The sequence below is a fragment of the Engystomops pustulosus genome, chromosome 10, assembly GCF_040894005.1.
Source record: "Engystomops pustulosus chromosome 10, aEngPut4.maternal, whole genome shotgun sequence".
Taxonomy (NCBI): domain Eukaryota; kingdom Metazoa; phylum Chordata; class Amphibia; order Anura; family Leptodactylidae; genus Engystomops; species Engystomops pustulosus.
In genome coordinates, this window is record NC_092420.1 from 96,229,076 (window position 1) to 96,251,655 (window position 22,580).

The 22,580-nt window shown below is 48.7% G+C and overlaps 1 protein-coding gene across 4 annotated transcripts in view; it reads left to right on the forward strand.

The window, feature by feature from the left end:
- The window catches only part of PATJ (PATJ crumbs cell polarity complex component), a 148,483-nt gene extending 133,970 nt beyond the window's left edge, over positions 1 to 14,513 (forward strand). For all 4 annotated transcript variants that reach the window (XM_072126932.1, XM_072126935.1, XM_072126933.1 and 1 more), the window contains 7 exons: positions 235 to 322; positions 3,362 to 3,399; positions 3,480 to 3,602; positions 3,745 to 3,849; positions 7,570 to 7,667; positions 11,356 to 11,479; positions 13,137 to 14,513. In XM_072126932.1, the coding sequence (XP_071983033.1) occupies positions 235 to 322; positions 3,362 to 3,399; positions 3,480 to 3,602; positions 3,745 to 3,849; positions 7,570 to 7,667; positions 11,356 to 11,479; positions 13,137 to 13,283 (723 nt within the window). In that variant the 3' untranslated portion in view covers positions 13,284 to 14,513. The remainder of the gene's footprint in view (positions 1 to 234; positions 323 to 3,361; positions 3,400 to 3,479; positions 3,603 to 3,744; positions 3,850 to 7,569; positions 7,668 to 11,355; positions 11,480 to 13,136) is intronic.
- Positions 14,514 to 22,580: the final 8,067 nt, after the last annotated feature.

A 22,580-nucleotide genomic window follows, 5' to 3' on the forward strand; every position in this document is an offset into this window, starting at 1 on the left:
CTCGTCTTCTGGGGCTCTGATTTCTTTATATCTTATTTATATCTTCTAGATTCTTGTCATTTGTATAATTCATAATTTACTTGAGTTTCCAAGACTTTAGTGATTATAATGCTCCAGATGTAGTGGACCAGCACCACCTCAGCACCGCCGCTATCCTGTAATTACATGGCAATGGCATTATGAACGCTCCGCCACGTGCAAGGATTCAATTACTCTGCAAATCTTCTCTTCCAGGTTGGCAAGAGCAGCGCTCAGATAGTGCAGCCCCCGGCCGCATCCAGCTCCAAGAGATCCTCCGCTCCGTCCTCACAGAGAAACTCTGGTAATCTCCTCCACCAACTGCGTATAACTACAGGAGGAGGATTCCTCACCGGAACTAGTAATACAGCCCCTAACAGTATAGCAGAATAGTGAGTGCAGCTCTGGAGTATAATACAGGATGTAACTCAGGATCAGTACAGGATAAGTAATGTCATGTATGTATACAGTGACTGCACCAGCAGCAGAATAGTGAGTGCAGCTCTGGGGTATAATACAGGATGTAACTCAGGATCAGTACAGGATAAGTAATGTCATGTATGTACACAGTGACTGCACCAGCAGCAGAATAGTGAGTGCAGCTCTGTGGTATAATACAGGATGTAACTCAGGATCAGTATAGGATAAGTAATGTCATGTATTTACACAGTGACTGCACCAGCAGCAGAATAGTGAGTGCAGCTCTGGAGTATAATACAGGATGTAACTCAGGATCAGTACAGGATAAGTAATGTTGTGTATGTACACAGTGACTGCACCAGGAGAATAGTGAGTGCAGCTCTGGAGTATAATACAGGATATAACTCAGGATCAGTACAGGATAAGTAATGTCATGTATGTACACAGTGACTGCACCAGCAGCAGAATAGTGAGTGCAGCTCTGGAGTATAATACAGGATGTAACTCAGGATCAGTACAGGATAAGTAATGTCATGTATGTACACAGTGACTGCACCAGCAGCAGAATAGTGAATGCAGCTCTGGGGTATAATACAGGATGTAACTCAGGATCAGTACAGGATAAGTAATGTCATGTATGTACACAGTGACTGCACCAGCAGCAGAATAGTGAGTGCAGCTCTGGGGTATAATACAGGATGTAACTCAGGATCAGTACAGGATAAGTAATGTCATGTATGTACACAGTGACTGCACCAGCAGCAGAATAGTGAGTGCAGCTCTGTGGTATAATACAGGATGTAACTCAGGATCAGTATAGGATAAGTAATGTCATGTATTTACACAGTGACTGCACCAGCAGCAGAATAGTGAGTGCAGCTCTGGAGTATAATACAGGATGTAACTCAGGATCAGTACAGGATAAGTAATGTTGTGTATGTACACAGTGACTGCACCAGGAGAATAGTGAGTGCAGCTCTGGAGTATAATACAGGATATAACTCAGGATCAGTACAGGATAAGTAATGTCATGTATGTACACAGTGACTGCACCAGCAGCAGAATAGTGAGTGCAGCTCTGGAGTATAATACAGGATGTAACTCAGGATCAGTACAGGATAAGTAATGTCATGTATGTACACAGTGACTGCACCAGCAGCAGAATAGTGAATGCAGCTCTGGGGTATAATACAGGATGTAACTCAGGATCAGTACAGGATAAGTAATGTCATGTATGTACACAGTGACTGCACCAGCAGCAGAATAGTGAGTGCAGCTCTGAGGTATAATACAGGATGTAACTCAGGATCAGTACAGGATAAGTAATGTCATGTATGTACACAGTGACTGCACCAGCAGCAGAATAGTGAGTGCAGCTCTGAGGTATAATACAGGATGTAACTCAGGATCAGTACAGGATAAGTAATGTCATGTATGTACACAGTGACTGCACCAGCAGCAGAATAGAGAGTGCAGCTCTGCAGTATAATACAGGATGTAACTCAGGATCAGTATAGGATAAGTAATGTCATGTATGTACACAGTGACTGCACCAGCAGCAGAATAGCGAGTGCAGCTCTGGAGTATAATACATGATGTAACTCAGGATCAGGACAGGATAAGTAATGTCATGTATGTACACAGTGACTACACCAGCAGAATAGTGAGTGCAGCTCTGGAGTATAATACAGGATGTAACTCAGGATCAGTGCAGGATAAGTAATGTCATGTATGTACACAGTGACTGCACCAGCAGCAGAATAGTGAGTGCAGCTCTGAGGTATAATACAGGATGTAACTCAGGATCAGTACAGGATAAGTAATGTCATGTATGTACACAGTGACTGCACCAGCAGCAGAATAGTGAGTGCAGCTCTGCAGTATAATACAGGATGTAACTCAGGATCAGTACAGGATAAGTAATGTCATGTATGTACACAGTGACTGCACCAGCAGCAGAATAGTGAGTACAGCTCTGGAGTATAATACAGGATGTAACTCAGGATCAGTATAGGATAAGTAATGTCATGTATGTACACAGTGACTGCACCAGCAGCAGAATAGTGAGTACAGCTCTGGAGTATAATACAGGATGTAACTCAGGATCAGTACAGGATAAGTAATGTCATGTATGTACACAGTGACTGCACCAGCAGCAGAATAGTGAGTGCAGCTCTGCAGTATAATACAGGATGTAACTCAGGATCAGTATAGGATAAGTAATGTCATGTATGTACACAGTGACTGCACCAGCAGCAGAATAGTGAGTGCAGCTCTGGGGTATAATACAGGATGTAACTCAGGATCAGTACAGGATAAGTAATGTCATGTATGTACACAGTGACTGCACCAGCAGCAGAATAGTGAGTGCTGCTCTGGAGTATAATACAGGATGTAACTCAGGATCAGTATAGGATAAGTAATGTCATGTATGTACACAGTGACTGCACCAGTAGCAGAATAGTGAGTGCAGCTCTGGGGTATAATACAGGATGTAACTCAGGATCAGTACAGGATAAGTAATGTCATGTATGTACACAGTGACTGCACCAGCAGCAGAATAGTGAGTGCTGCTCTGGAGTATAATACAGGATGTAACTCAGGATCAGTATAGGATAAGTAATGTCATGTATGTACACAGTGACTGCACCAGCAGCAGAATAGTGAGTGCTGCTCTGGGGTATAATACAGGATGTAACTCAGGATCAGTACAGGATAAGTAATGTCATGTATGTACACAGTGACTGCACCAGCAGCAGAATAGTGAGTGCAGCTCTGGGGTATAATACAGGATGTAACTCAGGATCAGTACAGGATAAGTAATGTCATGTATGTACACAGTGACTGCACCAGCAGCAGAATAGTGAGTGCAGCTCTGTAGTATAATCCTATATTAATGATGATTTGTTCTTTTTGCCTCTAGGTATAGAAATGGAGCCTCGGATTGTGGAGATAATTCGGGTAAGTGCTGGGACTATCGGTCGGTGAGGATGTTCAGTATTTTGGTCTCTGTGTATAATACGTCTTCTCCCGGTGCCCAGGGCCCCAGTGATGCGTTGGGGATCAGTATAGCGGGGGGCCGGGGGAGCCCCCTGGGGGATGTTCCTGTGTTCGTCGCTATGATTCAGGCCAGTGGTGTCGCAGCTCGGACCAATAAGTTAAAGGTAAGAAGTTTCTTTGTTTCTTTCTACTGTGTCCAGAATCCCCCACTCCCTCATGTTGTACAAGGGGGCGGGGCCTCTACTCTATTATAGGTCGGGGGGGGGGTGACGACCTCTCTGTGACCTCGCTCTTCCCATCTCTCAGGTCGGGGATCGGATTGTCAGTATTAATAAGCAGCCGCTGGACGGATTGTCTCACGCAGATGTGGTGAATATCCTGAAGAACGCGTACGGCAGCATCGCCCTGCAGGTAAGTGCCGCCACGTGGTGCTCGTCTCGGGTAACTGTCACTCTGGTAGCACGCGCCATTGTGCACAGCGGCGCTCCGCCCAATCATATCAGATCACTGATCCGGGATGACGCAGCCACCGGCACATCCCCTCAGCCTCTGGGTGATAGATACAAAGGGTCATAATGTGGGTATGGTTACACGTCTCTCCAGGGACAATACCGAACACTGGCTGCAGAGAGCACAGAGCACAGCAGTGTGAGGTATGATTACACATCTCTCCAGGGACAATACATAACACTGGCTGCAGAGAGCACAGAGCACAGCAGTGTGAGGTCTGATTGCACATCTCTCCAGGGGCAATACATAACACTGGCTGCAGAGAGCACAGAGCACAGCAGTGTGAGGTCTGATTACACATCTCTCCAGGGACAATACCGAACACTGGCTGCAGAGAGCACAGAGCACAGCAGTGTGAGGTATGATTACACATCTCTCCAGGGACAATACCGAACACTGGCTGCAGAGAGCACAGAGCACAGCAGTGTGAGGTCTGATTACACATCTCTCCAGGGACAATATATTACACTGGCTGCAGAGAGCACAGAGCACAGCAGTGTGAGGTCTGATTACACATCTCTCCAGGGACAATACATAACACTGGCTGCAGAGAGCACAGAGCACAGCAGTGTGAGGTCTGATTATACATCTCTCCAGGGACACTACATAACACTGGCTGCAGAGAGCACAGAGCACAGCAGTGTGAGGTCTGATTGCACATCTCTCCAGGGACAATACATAACACTGGCTGCACAGAGCACAGCAGTGTGAGGTCTGATTACACATCTCTCCAGGGACAATACATAACACTGGCTGCAGAGAGCACAGAGCACAGCAGTGTGAGGTATGATTACACATCTCTCCAGGGACAATACATAACACTGGCTGCAGAGAGCACAGAGCACAGCAGTGTGAGGTCTGATTACACATCTCTCCAGGGACAATACATAACACTGGCTGCAGAGAGCACAGAGTACAGCAGTGTGAGGTCTGATTACATATCTCTCCAGGGACAATACCGAACACTGGCTGCAGAGAGCACAGAGCACAGCAGTGTGAGGTATAATTACACATCTCTCCAGGGACAATACAAAACACTGGCTGCAGAGAGCACAGCAGTGTGAGGTCTGATTACACATCTCTCCAGGGACAATACATAACACTGGCTGCAGGGAGCACAGAGCACAGCAGTGTGAGGTCTGATTACACATCTCTCCAGGAACAGTACATAACACTGGCTGCAGAGAGCACAGAGCACAGCAGTGTGAGGTCTGATTACACATCTCTCCAGGGACAATACATAACACTGGCTGCAGAGAGCACAGAGCACAGCAGTGTGAGGTCTGATTACACATCTCTCCAGGGACAATACCTAACCATGGCTTCAGAGAGCACAGAGCACAGCAGTGTGAGGTCTGATTACACATCTCTCCAGGGACAATACATAACACTGGCTGCAGAGAGCACAGAGCACAGCAGGGTGAGGTCTGATTACACATCTCTCCAGGGACAATACCTAACACTGGCTGCAGAGAGCACAGAGCACAGCAGTGTGAGGTATGATTACACATCTCTCCAGGGACAATACCTAACACTGGCTGCAGAGAGCACAGAGCACAGCAGTGTGAGGTCTGATTACACATCTCTCCAGGGACAATACATAACACTGGCTGCAGAGAGCACAGAGCACAGCAGTGTGAGGTCTGATTACACATCTCTCCAGGGACAATACCTAACCATGGCTTCAGAGAGCACATAGCACAGCAGTGTGAGGTATGATTACACATCTCTCCAGGGACAATACATAACACTGGCTGCAGAGAGCACAGAGCACAGCAGGGTGAGGTCTGATTACACATCTCTCAAGGGACAATACCTAACCATGGCTTCAGAGAGCACATAGCACAGCAGTGTGAGGTATGATTACACATCTCTCCAGGGACAATACATAACACTGGCTGCAGAGAGCACAGAGCACAGCAGGGTGAGGTATGATTACACATCTCTCCAGGGACAATACATAACACTGGCTGCAGAGAGCACAGAGCACAGCAGTGTGAGGTCTGATTACACATCTCTCCAGGGACAATACCTAACCATGGCTTCAGAGAGCACAGAGCACAGCAGTGTGAGGTCTGATTACACATCTCTCCAGGGACAATACCTAACACTGGCTGCAGAGAGCACAGAGCACAGCAGGGTGAGGATACACCACCAGTGCACTTGGAGAAGCTTCAATCCTGGAATATAAATCCATATTTCACAGTCCTGCTGCTACACATCTCTCCAGGGACAATACACTGCACTGGCTGCAGTCTGTACAGTCTCACCTGCTGATGGTTTCCCTTTAATCTTTATCCCCCCCTTCCTCCGTCCGTCCGTCAGCAGGATCCCGGCAGATACATCGGTTCATTTCCCATCTCATCGTGTTCTGCAGATGCAGGGTCATGTAATTGCATTCGGTGGAGCAGAATCCTGTCCCGGTAACCTTATAGATTATCCTGTGTACACAGTGGGGGTCATTTACTAAGGGCCCGATTCGCGTTTTCCCGACGTGTTATCCGAATATTTCCGATTTGCGCCGATTTTCCCTGTGGTGCATCGTTGCTGGCATGCACGCGACGGAATTCGGGGGGTGTGGCCAAGCGAAAACCCGACGGACTCGGAAAAACCACCGCATTTAAAAAAAAGAAATGTGTCGCTCGAGACGCGCTTACCTTCACTTGGTCCGGCCCGGTGAACTCCAGTGCGTTCAGATGCTTTTCAGCGCAGCAGCGCCACCTGGTGGACGGCGGAGGAACTACCTTAATAAATCCCGGCCGGACCTGAATCCATCGCAGAGAACGCGCCGCTGGATCGCGAACAGACCGGGTAAGTAAATCTGACCCAGAGATGCTCATGTTCGAGAACAAGACTTGAACAACAGGTTTTTATGATTCCATTATATTTTTTCATGACACAACTTTTTATGCTGCGACAAAAAAAAAATGTTATTTTTTTAAATGTTGCTTTAAAAACGTGTAATCTTTATCCAGGGGAGAGAGGAGCAGTATAATATGGCTGGGATGTAGCAGGGCTGACTGTGTCATTGTGTGTTATATGCAGCTCATGGATCTCATCTCTCTCCTTCTGTGTCAGATACTAGTAGAATGTTCCGGGGCGGGGGGGGGGGGCAACAATTTTGTGATTGTATAATGACATCTGTCAGTTCTGTGTCCTCTCTGAATTGTGTGATCAGGACTTTGTGGCCTCGTCCTCTTGTAGTTTGGTTACAGCCGTCCATTACCTGTAGATGTGTAATAATCCTGTAGGTAATGGAGTAAATCCAGCGCTGCCCTGGCTGCTCCGTGTGATACAATTTAAGCAAATCTCTCCAGATACAATGAATCTATTACCCGCAGTATCCTATTGCAGTGTGTATTGGGCTCTGGGTGATGATGACATCTTCATGTGATTTCTCCATTGACTATGGGATAGTAAAAGACCGTGGTCTCCAGGCTTGTACTACAGCGCCCCCTGCAGGCAGCAGCTGCATTACCATCTCCTGGGTGAATTATTTAGGAGGCAGCGTCCCGGTTATTGAATCACAGCCAAATGGAGCCATTTAGTTATATTTATGTAGGACACAGGAGACGAGAGCGCAGCGCTGCCCCTTCTAACGCTCCATCTCCTCTCTCCTAGGTGGTTGCAGATACCAATATTAGTGCAATAGCCAACCAGCTGGAGAGCATGTCCCTGTGCCAGAACATCAGCTCCGAACATCAGACCGAGGAGGGGGAGTGAGTATAAATGTCACTATACTGATTTATTCTGTATTACAGAAGATGGAAACTACTCAATGGTCAGGCTATCCATCACTGAGAATACAGCCTATCCATCACTAGAGAGCAGCGGTGTCATCACTGAGAATACAGCCTATCCATCACTAGAGAGCAGCGGTGTCATCACTGAGAATACAGCCTATCCATCACTAGAGAGCAGCGGTGTCATCACTGAGAATACAGCCTATCCATCACTAGAGAGCAGCTGTGACATCACTGAGAATACAGCCTATCCATCACTAGAGAGCAGCAGTGACATCACTGAGAATACAGCCTATCCATCACTAGAGAGCAGCGGTGTCATCACTGAGAATACAGCCTATCCATCACTAGAGAGCAGCGGTGCCATCACTGAGAATACAGCCTATCCATCACTAGAGAGCAGCGGTGTCATCACTGAGAATACAGCCTATCCACCACTAGAGAGCAGCGGTGCCATCACTGAGAATACAGCCTATCCATCACTAGAGAGCAGCGGTGTCATCACTGAGAATACAGCCTATCCCTCACTAGAGAGCAGCGGTACCATCACTGAGAATACAGCCTATCCCTCACTAGAGAGCAGCGGTGTCATCACTGAGAATACAGCCTATCCATCACTAGAGAGCAGCGGTGCCATCACTGAGAATACAGCCTATCCATCACTAGAGAGCAGCGGTGTCATCACTGAGAATACAGCCTATCCATCACTAGAGAGCAGCAGTGACATCACTGAGAATACAGCCTATCCATCACTAGAGAGCAGCGGTGTCATCACTGAGAATACAGCCTATCCATCACTAGAGAGCAGCGGTGCCATCACTGAGAATACAGCCTATCCATCACTAGAGAGCAGCGGTGTCATCACTGAGAATACAGCCTATCCACCACTAGAGAGCAGCGGTGCCATCACTGAGAATACAGCCTATCCATCACTAGAGAGCAGCGGTGTCATCACTGAGAATACAGCCTATCCCTCACTAGAGAGCAGCGGTACCATCACTGAGAATACAGCCTATCCCTCACTAGAGAGCAGCGGTGTCATCACTGAGAATACAGCCTATCCATCACTAGAGAGCAGCGGTGCCATCACTGAGAATACAGCCTATCCATTACTAGAGAGCAGCGGTACCATCACTGAGAATACAGCCTATCCATCACTAGAGAGCAGCGGTGACATCACAGAGAATACAGCCTATCCATCACTAGAGAGCAGCGGTGCCATCACTGAGAATACAGCCTATCCATCACTAGAGAGCAGCGGTGCCATTACTGAGAATACAGCCTATCCATCACTAGAGAGCAGCGGTGCCATCACTGAGAATACAGCCTATCCATCACTAGAGAGCAGCGGTGCCATCACTGAGAATACAGCCTATCCCTCACTAGAGAGCATCAGCGACATCACTGAGAATACAGCCTATCCATCACTAGAGAGCAGCGGTGCCATCACTGAGAATACAGCCTATCCATCACTAGAGAGCAGCGGTGCCATCACTGAGAATACAGCCTATCCATCACTAGAGAGCAGCGGTGACATCACTGAGAATACAGCCTATCCATCACTAGAGAGCAGAGGTGACATCACTGAGAATACAGCCTATCCATCACTAGAGAGCAGCGGTGCCATCACTGAGAATACAGCCTATCCATCACTAGAGAGCAGCGGTGCCATCACTGCGAATACAGCCTATCCATCACTAGAGAGCAGAGGTGACATCACTGAGAATACAGCCTATCCATCACTAGACAGCAGCGGTGCCATCACTGAGAATACAGCCTATCCATCACTAGAGAGCAGCGGTGCCATCACTGAGAATACAGCCTATCCATCACCAGAGAGCAGCGGTGCCATCACTGAGAATACAGCCTATCCATCACTAGAGAGCAGCAGTGCCATCACTGAGAATACAGCCTATCCATCACTAGAGAGCAGCGGTGCCATCACTGAGAATACAGCCTATCCATCACTAGAGAGCAGCGGTGCCATCACTGAGAATACATCCTATCCATCACTAGAGAGCAGCGGTGCCATCACTGAGAATACAGCCTATCCATCACTAGAGAGCAGCGGTGCCATCACTGAGAATACAGCCTATCCATCACTAGAGAGCAGCGGTGCCATCACTGAGAATACAGCCTATCCATCACCAGAGAGCAGCGGTGCCATCACTGAGAATACAGCCTATCCATCACTAGAGAGCAGCAGTGCCATCACTGAGAATACAGCCTATCCATCACTAGAGAGCAGCGGTGCCATCACTGAGAATACAGCCTATCCATCACTAGAGAGCAGCGGTGCCATCACTGAGAATACATCCTATCCATCACTAGAGAGCAGCGGTGCCATCACTGAGAATACATCCTATCCATCACTAGAGAGCAGCGGTGCCATCACTGAGAATACAGCCTATCCATCACTAGAGAGCAGCGGTGATATCACTGAGATTACAGCCTATCCATCACTAGAGAGCAGCGGTGCCATCACTGAGAATACAGCCTATCCATCACTAGAGAGCAGCAGTAACATCACTGAGAATACATCCTATCCATCACTAGAGAGCAGCGGTGCCATCACTGAGAATACAGCCTATCCATCACTAGAGAGCAGCGGTGATATCACTGAGATTACAGCCTATCCATCACTAGAGAGCAGCGGTGCCATCACTGAGAATACAGCCTATCCATCACTAGAGAGCAGCAGTAACATCACTGAGAATACAGCCTATCCATCACTAGAGAGCAGCTGTGCCATCACTGAGAATACAGCCTATCCATCACCAGAGAGCAGCGGTGCCATCACTGAGAATACAGCCTATCCATCACTAGAGAGCAGCAGTGTCATCACTGAGAATACAGCCTATCCATCACTAGAGAGCAGCAGTGTCATCACTGAGAATACAGCCTATCCATCACTAGAGAGCAGCGGTGCCATCACTGAGAATACAGCCTATCCATCACTAGAGAGCAGCGGTGTCATCACTGAGAATACAGCCTATCCATCACTAGAGAGCAGCGGTGCTATTACTGAGAATACAGCCTATCCATCACTAGAGAGCAGCGGTGCCATCACTGAGAATACAGCCTATCCATCACTAGAGAGCAGCAGTGCCATCACTGAGAATACAGCCTATCCATCACTAGAGAGCAGCGGTGTCATCACTGAGAATACAGCCTATCCATCACTAGAGAGCAGCGGTGCCATCACTGAGAATACATCCTATCCATCACTAGAGAGCAGCGGTGCCATCACTGAGAATACAGCCTATCCATCACTAGAGAGCAGCGGTGATATCACTGAGATTACAGCCTATCCATCACTAGAGAGCAGCGGTGCCATCACTGAGAATACAGCCTATCCATCACTAGAGAGCAGCTGTGCCATCACTGAGAATACAGCCTATCCATCACCAGAGAGCAGCGGTGCCATCACTGAGAATACAGCCTATCCATCACTAGAGAGCAGCGGTGACATCACTGAGAATACAGCCTATCCATCACTAGAGAGCAGCGGTGCCATCACTGAGAATACAGCCTATCCATCACTAGAGAGCAGCGGTGCCATCACTGAGAATACAGCCTATCCATCACTAGAGAGCAGTGGTGCCATCGCCCCCTGTAGTTGGTTCAGTACATATCACATTCTCACTTTCTTCTTTATTTCCAGGTCTCCTGTTCCAAAGATGATTCACCTGGAGAAGGGTCCGGATGGTCTTGGGTTCAGTATTGTTGGGGGATACGGGAGCCCACATGGAGACCTTCCTATATATGTGAAGACCATTTTCTCTAAGGTAAGTGAAGTATTAGATTGATCTTCCTCTTTTAGACATCATCTTAATCCTTACATGGGACTGCAGCCTGGGGCTTTTAGAATAATCATGGTATTGGAATTATTGTAATAACCCTATAGCTATATACCTCCCCTCCCTCCCTCTATATACCGGGGTGGTGCTATGTCACAGAAGAGTTCAGTGCAAGTTACTGGTCCATAGACAGCGCTGCCACCTGGTGGCTGATACAGGGAACAGCATCACTTCCTTAATCTGCTATGAATAGAAGGGGTTGCATTTTTTCTATAATTTTGGGACATAGAAACAAACCCCCCGTGTCCTCTATAATGAATCCCCCTTTCCCTGCAGCGTCTCATCCCTCCCACCCGTCACTTCTTGTATATTACTGCTCTGCCACGTTCTGCATATCATGTGCACCGCATCACCAGCTGCATAAAGTACTAACCCGAGGACTGCAGTACAGCTTCCTCCCTGCTACAGCATCGCCTAAAAGGGATCCCAAGAGGGAACCTGTCAGCAGGTGCAGAGACTGCAGCCTTATTGTGCCTGGAGTGATTAGTAATCAGACCTTTGTGAATGTTGTTAGTAGCAGCAGGACTGTGATATATGGATTTATATTCCTGGATTGCAGCTTCTCCTAGTGCACTTAGGGTGCATCCTCACACTGCTGTGTTCTGTGCTTTCTGCAGCCAGTGTTATGTTTTGTCCCTGGAGTGATTAGTAATCAGACCTTTGTGAATGTTGTTAGTAGCAGCAGGACTGTGATATATGGATTTATATTTCAGTATTGTATATTGTCCAACTGCACTGGGGCAGTGTCCTCACACTGCTGTGCTCTGTTCTCTCTGCACTGAAGAACTTCACGGGCTCTCTCCCCTTTAAGAAGATACTGTATTATTCATCTAGTAGCTTGTTAAAGGGAACCTGTCACCAGGAGACCCATTTTTAACCCTCCCCCAGTTCCCACGGAGCATAGTACATACACTGCCAAAGTGTTTTCGTATAAAAAATAGGTTTTATAGAAAAAAGATATTTTATAGTGTACCTTTCATTAGCATCTGCTGTGTGACTAGGTACCCGTCCCCTGGGAGGCTGGAAAGGAGCAGTTCCCCCCCACCCTTGGGAAACAGCTTCTCCATGTGACCTTTTCAAATATATGAATAACTCTGTTCCCTGGGAGTGGCTGTAGAGGAGCAGGGGGCGTTGCTAAGCCCAGTGATGGGTGTTTTCATATATTTGAAAAGGTCTCATGGAGAAGCTGTTTCCCAAGGGTGGGGGGGAACTGCTCCTTTCCAGCTCCTCCCAAAAGGCAACTGCCTAGTCACACAGCAGATGCTAATGAAAGGTACAATATAACATCTTTTTTTTCTGTAAAACCTTTTTTTTATACGAAAACACTTTGGCAGTGTATGTGCTATGCTCTGTGGGGACTGGGGGAGGGCTAAAAATGGGTCTCCTGGAGACAGGTTCCCTTTAAACTTTTACTAAGAGTAGAGGGGAGGGGCTATAACGCAGCTCGGTGCCATAAGGTAAGCGCACAGCAGTGTGAGGACACATCTCCTTTTATAAGATCTTTTGTACCGTTCTTTTGAGATCTGTTCAGTTTTGATACTTCTATAGTTTATATTTTGTTCCTAATTCTCCATTGTGACTCTAGGGCGCCGCCGCAGTGGACGGGAGACTGAAGCGCGGGGACCAGATATTAGCGGTGAATGATGAGAGCCTGGAGGGCGTCACTCATGAAGAAGCTGTGGCCATCCTGAAGCGGCAGAGGGGAAACGTCACCCTCACCGTGTTATCCTAGGGGTGAAGGGTCGGCCGGGGCAGGTGGAGGTCAGAGGCCGGGTCTGCCGGTATCTGTAGTCCCACTTCTGCTCCGTCTATGACCCGCTTCTGTTACGTCTTCCGATGCTGAGGCCATTGTGGTCCTGCGAGCCTCCTCTGTCCGTCCTTGCACTGTTGGGGGGGTATAGGATATTGTGTACAATGTGTCGGTATTATATAGTCTGGCTCTATCCGAGTGTATGACATAGAACCAGATGGTGTTGGATCGGCACCGGTGTCTTCTGTCCCTCTACGGTTCTGGTGCTTTTACATTGAGATGATTGTCGGCTCCTTATACAGAAGCACACGGCGGGGGAGGGGGCGGCCGGTAAATCGTATCCCTAATCCCAAAGCCTCCTCCCGGTCCTGTCCATCTCTCCAGGGCCTCTAAGTGAATCTTTAGTCACTGACAGCAAGCACTGCTATTGGAAATGCTTGAGGCTCAAAACAGAAACAATTTGCCTGAATTTTTATAATTTTTTTATTTTTTTTGCCACATTTTGTTTGGAAAACGTTGCCAAATGTTAGTAATTGGAGAAGATGCTCATCATCCGCACAAGAATAAGTTTAAGCCCCATCATAGCCAACAGGATCCACTGTCATCACTATCGGACACTCTGATGCATTGTGTCATTCCTCTGGGGCGGAGCATGAGGTTCTCTATTTGTATTGGCTTCCTGTCCTGTGCCCCGCCCCTGAGGATCTGCAGTAGACTTGACACAATGTATAGGTGTTTCCTAGAGTGTTCTCTTTCCCCTGTAGTGTAAGTATAGCTCATTGTTCCTCTGCTACCAGGTGCCTACATACAGCGACTCCAGCAACACCAGCCCTCCACACGGCGCCTCCTGCTGGTGAACTCCTTCATGGCGCCTGCACATTAGAGACAGGAGTCCTGTTACCTGTCACGTACTGCACAATGTATCCTCGCTCTATACCGCCCCCCCTGACATATATATGTATATACTGCACAATGTATCCTCGCTCTATACCGCCCCCCCTGACATATATATGTATATACTGCATAAAGTTATATTCTATTTAAGACAAAAAGAACTAATTTTACAGAAATCTATGAATAAATTGTGAGCTGCTTTATGTGGGTGGAGAGGGGGATTATTACAATTTTGCGTCATTTAAAAAAAAAAAAAAATCTTTTAAAAGGAAATAAATTGATAAGTTATAATATTTTGACAGATTTAATGGAAGTGAAGCTCCACCCCCTGCGACTGGTCTGAAGTTTGTCATATTTGTAATATTATAAGATTTACTTATTGATCTCTGGAAACCATCAGCAAGCAGGATCCCGGAGGTCTCCAGGTCCTATAGATCATCAGATCCGTAGGGCCTTGCTGATGGTTTCCAAATTATATTACATAAATTCTACAGACTGATGACATCATCATAAAAAGGTGGAGCTTCTTTTTCTGGGTGGAGCTTCTAATGTAACACTCACAGATGTATCTGGAGACTTTGTTTCCTCCTGTAGCAGATGAGATGTGACAGATCTGTGACTGTGGAGCTGCTGTACTGGAAGGTGCGAGTCCGCTTGGAATACTACAAGTCCCAGCATGCCCTGGGAGCTGCAGGTCACTGCTATAGAGGACTTGTGTTCCATCCATTCTCTATAACTGTTGGCGCTCAGGCGCAGGGATGCGAGAGCACCAGAATCCAGCTCTGTCACAGCACTTGTGTAAGTTTGGCGCAGTGAGGATCGCGGGGGCCTTCATCATCTCTGTCTTCTCAGGTGATTTTCTTTTCGCTGTAGTTTATAAGATTATTATTATTATTGTATTACGCTACAAGATTCTAATAAAATACTTACAAGACGGTGTGCGGACGGCTGTCCTGCTTCCTGGTGCCCTGCAGGGGGTACAGTGTGGCCTCTACTAAATGGGAGGTTACTGAGGTTTCCCTTTACATAAAGGTGGTTTACACGGTAGGTACAGTATTGGGTGACATATGGCGGTATATATGCTCAGAGTGCACTGGCTGCTACCGTTTGCTACATTTGTGGCTGCCAGTGTATTCAAAGTGCACCAGGCTAGTACCATACCGAGGGGGCGCTGTGTACAGGGGTGCACCAGGCTAGTACCATACTAAGGGGGCGCTGTGTACAGGGGTGCACCGGGCTAGTACCATACCGAGGGGGCGCTGTGTACAGGGGGTCACCAGGCTAGTACCATACCGAGGGGGCGCTGTGTACAGGGGTGCACCAGGCTAGTACCATACTAAGGGGGCGCTGTGTACAGGGGTGCACCGGGCTAGTACCATACCGAGGGGGCGCTGTGTACAGGGGGTCACCAGGCTAGTACCATACCGAGGGGGCGCTGTGTACAGGGGTGCACCGGGCTACTACCATACTGAGGGGGCACTGTGTACAGGGGTGCACCGGGCTAGTACCATACTGAGGGGGCACTGTGTACAGGGGTGCACCGGGCTAGTACCATACTGAGGGGGCGCTGTGTACAGGGGTGCACCGGGCTAGTACCATACTGAGGGGGCGCTGTGTACAGGGGTGCACCGGGCTAGTACCATACCGAGGGGGCGCTGTGTACAGGGGGTCACCAGGCTAGTACCATACCGAGGGGGCGCTGTGTACAGGGGTGCACCGGGCTAGTTCCATACCGAGGGGGCGCTGTGTACAGGGGTGCACCGGGCTAGTACCATACTGAGGGGGCGCTGTGTACAGGGGGTCACCAGGCTAGTACCATACCGAGGGGGCGCTGTGTACAGGGGGTCACCAGGCTAGTACCATACCGAGGGGGCGCTGTGTACAGGGGGTCACCAGGCTAGTACCATACCGAGGGGGCGCTGTGTACAGGGGGTCACCAGGCTAGTACCATACCGAGGGGGCGCTGTGTACAGGGGTGCACCGGCTAGTACCATACCGAGGGGGCGCTGTGTACAGGGGTGCACCGGGCTAGTACCATACCGAGGGGGCGCTGTGTACAGGGGTGCACCGGGCTAGTACCATACCGAGGGGGCGCTGTGTACAGGGGTGCACCGGGCTAGTACCATACCGAGGGGGCGCTGTGTACAGGGGTGCACCGGGCTAGTACCATACCGAGGGGGCGCTGTGTACAGGGGTGCACCGGGCTAGTACCATACCGAGGGGGCGCTGTGTACAGGGGTGCACCGGGCTAGTACCATACCGAGGGGGCGCTGTGTACAGGGGTGCACCGGGCTAGTACCATACCGAGGGGGCGCTGTGTACAGGGGTGCACCGGGCTAGTACCATACCGAGGGGGCGCTGTGTACAGGGGTGCACCGGGCTAGTACCATACCGAGGGGGCGCTGTGTACAGGGGTGCACCGGGCTAGTACCATACCGAGGGGGCGCTGTGTACAGGGGTGCACCGGGCTAGTACCATACCGAGGGGGCGCTGTGTACAGGGGTGCACCGGGCTAGTACCATACCGAGGGGGCGCTGTGTACAGGGGTGCACCGGGCTAGTACCATACCGAGGGGGCGCTGTGTACAGGGGTGCACCGGGCTAGTACCATACCGAGGGGGCGCTGTGTACAGGGGTGCACCGGGCTAGTACCATACCGAGGGGGCGCTGTGTACAGGGGTGCACCGGGCTAGTACCATACCGAGGGGGCGCTGTGTACAGGGGTGCACCGGGCTAGTACCATACCGAGGGGGCGCTGTGTACAGGGGTGCACCGGGCTAGTACCATACCGAGGGGGCGCTGTGTACAGGGGTGCACCGGGCTAGTACCATACCGAGGGGGCGCTGTGTACAGGGGTGCACCGGGCTAGTACCATACCGAGGGGCCGCTGTGTACAGGGGTGCACCGGGCTAGTACCATACCGAGGGGGCGCTGTGTACAGGGGTGCACCGGGCTAGTACCATACCGAGGGGCCGCTGTGTACAGGGGTGCACCGGGCTAGTACCATACCGAGGGGCCGCTGTGTACAGGGGTGCACCGGGCTAGTACCATACCGAGGGGGCGCTGTGTACAGGGGTGCACCGGGCTAGTACCATACCGAGGGGGCGCTGTGTACAGGGGTGCACCGGGCTAGTACCATACCGAGGGGGCGCTGTGTACAGGGGTGCACCGGGCTAGTACCATACCGAGGGGGCGCTGTGTACAGGGGTGCACCGGGCTAGTACCATACCGAGGGGGCGCTGTGTACAGGGGTGCACCGGGCTAGTACCATACCGAGGGGGCGCTGTGTACAGGGGTGCACCGGGCTAGTACCATACCGAGGGGGCGCTGTGTACAGGGGTGCACCGGGCTAGTACCATACCGAGGGGGCGCTGTGTACAGGGGTGCACCGGGCTAGTACCATACCGAGGGGGCGCTGTGTACAGGGGTGCACCGGGCTAGTACCATACTGAGGGGGCGCTGTGTACAGGGGGTGCACAATGACTTTTGTAGCAAGAAAGTGCTTTCCATTGTACTCTGCTTCATCTTTCAGCAGAGGTTCTGCAGTAGCACATAAAAGTCAACCTGGTCCGAATCCAGAATCCACTGGGCTTGAGGGTTCGCCAAAGACACAGACTCGTCAAGCTCAGGGAGTAGTAGGAGAAGGGGCCCAATGTGACTCCTCCTTAGGGCTCCCTATAATCAGGAGCGTATGATAATGTAAAGAGCGCCCCCTGGTGTCCAGTATGACAATATTGGACTATAAGTCTATATTTTTTAGCGCTGTACAGATCATTGGGGACATATACAGATAAAGCGAGAAAATACAGAGTAATAACATAAGAAACAATAGGAGTGAGAATATATAATATATAATGATCCCCGGCCTGGGGAGTAAGGAGATGATCACTGCAGGGGGCCCCCTATTATCTCAGCACACTGTTACCCCGATATTGCGGCAGCATAGGGTCTAGAGATTCCCAGTCTTCTCCAGCAGATGGCGCCATCATCCAGTCATTATCCCTGATGCTGCTGCTGCTTCATGCAGATGATTCATATTTTCAAGGTCATTGGTGTAACCTCTGCAGATGAGATCCCGGCAGTGACCCGCGTTATATGGGGGGCGCTCTACCCCCTCCACAATCTCTCCATCACATGCCACAAAGTTTATAGAAAGTGCAGGAGTTCACGGAGGGAAGATGAGAACAAAGAGCAAAAGTACAAAACTTACAATAAGATGTTCATGTGTCGTGTTCTGGCGTCACGTGACCCCGGTGGGAGCCGAGTCCTCGGAGTAGATACATGGATTAGATACAGTCAGGTGGATACAGACTACAATTACCTGTAAAGCTACTCGGCACTTTATCTGTTCCTGGAGATTATATTCTATGATATTTCTCTTATTGCCCTTTTATTTGCAGCTGCCGTAAAGCGCTGACACACTGCTGCGCTGCCGGTTCTGTCGTTGCCTCCAATATGGCCGACATTCTGAAAAATGTAAAAATAATGAATTTTTTCCCCTGATGAGTGAGCCGTTCCCTGTTTGGATATAATAACCCAGACACCGGCGCCGAGTAGCGTCTGCTTGTCTATAATTTCGTACGTTTGTTCTGGGCCGCGCCGTCGCCTCTCCTGTCTGACGCTTCATTGCGCACACGAGGAGCCGGCTCTATTAGCGGAGAACATCTTCCTACAGAAAAGCTTTTAGATTTACTATACATAGATTTATGACTCTGCGTCTCGCTCCATCACATCGCAGCCGAAATATATCCGGAAGGAGGGGGCGCCGCAGCATCCTACAGGTCCCTGCTCTTCTCTGCATCCTAATCTGTTGTATACCTAAACTCCGCCCACCCCTTGTCTCCATGGTAACAGACTACAAACAACCCCTGGGTAGTCTGATCCTGCAGTCATATTCCAGTTTTTACTGTGTGTAACATGCAATGAGCTCAGAACCCACTATAATTCTAGACTTGTTTTACTGGAGACTAATTTCAAGTGACCCTGCTGGTTTTTGAATACCTGTGCAGGGATCTATGCATCACCAGGCCCCCCTAACTCTTGGATTAGACCTGGTACTGGGGGTTTGTGGCCCAAAAGTTCTGGATGTTGTTGCAAAGAACTGGGTGTCAGGCAGAGAGTAGTTATAGACAAGCCAAGGTCGGTCCAGGCAGTTGTCAAACTGAGAGTAGTCAGAGACCAAACAAGGTCAGGGCAGGTGGCAGTCTGGCGGAGAGTAGTCACAGACAAGCCAAGATCAGGTCAAGTGGTGGTCAGTCTGAGAGTAGTCACAGACAAGCCAAGGTCAGTCTAGACAGTTGTTAGGAAGAATAGGCAGAGACAAGCCAAGGTGAGGTCAGGCTGAGAGTAGTCAAAGACAAGCCAAGATCAGGGCAAGTGGTGGTCAACAGAGAGTAGTCAAAGACATACCATGGTCAGGGCATGTGGTGTTCAGGCAAATCCTAAGGTGATTATCAGGGTAGGCAGAGGTGTCACGTGAAACAGAATACTGATACAACGGCAGAGCAGATGTAAGATCTCTTCACCACCTTTTGTCTTCTCAATGGTCGGCTCACACTTGTGTAAGGACCCGAGATTCGGCAGGTGGGAGGAGGAGGAGGATGAAAACGATGGACGGCAGCAAATGTGCCCATTGAACATCGTAATACCAACCTTTTGCTAATATACCAAATATAGGAAAGAACCGGACTAATTATCTGACTACACAGGGTTTATTTGTAGTCTGTTGCCATGTGGACACAGGTAATTTGCCTGAAATCTGGGTTGATATTGCCTTAAAGGACATCTCCCACCAGGATATAGGATTGTAAACCCAGCACACTGACATACTGGTGTGTGCCCCCTCTGACAGGATCTGTTCTTTAAGCTTCATATGCCCTGGTATTTAAGAAAAAAAAGGGCTTGAAAAAATAATGCAAATGAGCCTTACAACTATGGAGCCCAGAGCCCCTCAGGCTCATTTGCATAATCATACAAGCCTTTTTATTCAAAAACCTAGTCATTAGAAGCTAAACGAGGAGCATATCCTGCCAGAGGGGGCGCACACCAGTATGTCAATGTGCTGGGTTTATAATCCTTCATCCTGGTGATAGATGTCCTTTTAAAATAACATATTTTAAAATGAAAACTTTCCTTTATCTCTTTCTTTTATCCCCACATCATTTAGTTTCCTTATTCAGTTGTTTCTTCCGATTAATTGGATTCTTCTCATCGGTAAAACACATGAAGCTGCAGTTCAGCGCTGCAATACCCCCGGTAGGCGCAGACTCCTTGCATCATATTTCACTCCTGAAGCCACCACTGTGCTTGGTCTGTGAAACCTGAGCAGTATGTGGTCCAATTTCCACAGACCAGGCACAGTCCTGTGCAGCCAGCAGCATTCTCCCTCTCTCACAGCGGGAAGTCTCAGCACAATCTCAGTTAGCAACTGAATCACATCCGGCCAATCTGTGGCATCTAATGGAAACTTCTTTGTTCTCTCTTCTTCTTGTCCTTCCTGTGATAATCAGAGGTTTTACTGACTCGCGCATTGTACGCAGCACAAGATGAAAAGTGATGGAAGTGCAGACCTCCCATTGTATTCGCTCATCGTTCCCCGGACATTTCATGAGAAGATAAATGGCAAGATATATTTTATTGCTCGACTTGACATAAAAAATATATAACAATAATCGGTCGGATAATAATTATGGAGCGAAAAAACGTTACAGAAAAATACAAGGATACAAAAGAGGGAAGAGCGAGGATTACAGTATGGAAGCTGCGGAATATTATCGGATATAATCCTCTCCCTATCGAGTGCAGAGGCAGAGTATATACATGGCGGCTGTGCAGAGCGCTGGACTCGACACACTCTGCCCAATCCCATTGTGCTCGGAGTATAATGATTGTGGAGGGGGGGGGGGGGGCAGTGATTGGAAAGGTATTTGGCACATAAATATTCCCTCTATAAGACCAGACAGCACCAGGATCACACACAGGGGAGTATATATATATACTGTATGTTACAGGGATTCTCTGCTGGTGTGGAAGGGTTTATGCTACATGGTTGTATCTTACTGCTAGTATCATCCTCCAGAGCTGCGCTCACTATTCTGCTGCTGGTGCAGTCACTGTGTACATACATGACATTACTTATCCTGCACTGATCCTGAGTTACATCCTGTATTATACTCCAGAGCTGCACTCACTATTCTGCTGGTGGTGCAGTCACTGTGTACATACATGACATTACTTATCCTGCACTGATCCTGAGTTACATCCTGTATTATACCGCAGAGCTGCACTCACTATTCTGCTGCTGGTGCAGTCACTGTGTACATACATGACATTACTTATCCTGTACTGATCCTGCGTTACATCCTGTATTATACTCCAGAGCTGCACTCACTATTCTGCTGCTGGTGCAGTCACTGTGTACATACATGACATTACTTATCCTGCACTGATCCTGAGTTACATCCTGTATTATACTCCAGAGCTGCACTCACTATTCTGCTGCTGGTGCAGTCACTGTGTACATACATGACATTACTTATCCTGTACTGATCCTGAGTTACATCCTGTATTATACTCCAGAGCTGCACTCACTATTCTGCTGCTGGTGCAGTCACTGTGTACATACATGACATTACTTATCCTGTACTGATCCTGAGTTACATCCTGTATTATACTCCAGAGCTGCACTCACTATTCTGCTGCTGGTGCAGTCACTGTGTACATACATGACATTACTTATCCTGTACTGATCCTGAGTTACATCCTGTATTATATCCCAGAGCTGCACTCACTATTCTGCTGGTGCAGTCACTGTGTACATACATGACATTACTTATCCTGTATTGATCCTGAGTTACATCCTGTATTATACTCCAGAGCTGCACTCACTATTCTGCTGCTGGTGCAGTCACTGTGTACATACATGACATTACTTATCCTGTACTGATCCTGAGTTACATCCTGTATTATACTCCAGAGCTGCACTCACTATTCTGCTGCTGGTGCAGTCACTGTGTACATACATGACATTACTTATCCTGTACTGATCCTGAGTTACATCCTGTATTATACTCCAGAGCTGCACTCACTATTCTGCTGCTGGTGCAGTCACTGTGTACATACATGACATTACTTATCCTGTACTGATCCTGAGTTACATCCTGTATTATATCCCAGAGCTGCACTCACTATTCTGCTGGTGCAGTCACTGTGTACATACATGACATTACTTATCCTGTACTGATCCTGAGTTACATCCTGTATTATACCCCAGAGCTGCACTCACTATTCTGCTACTGGTGCAGTCACTATGTACATACATGACATTACTTATCCTGTATTGATCCTGAGTTACATCCTGTATTATACTCCAGAGCTGCACTCACTA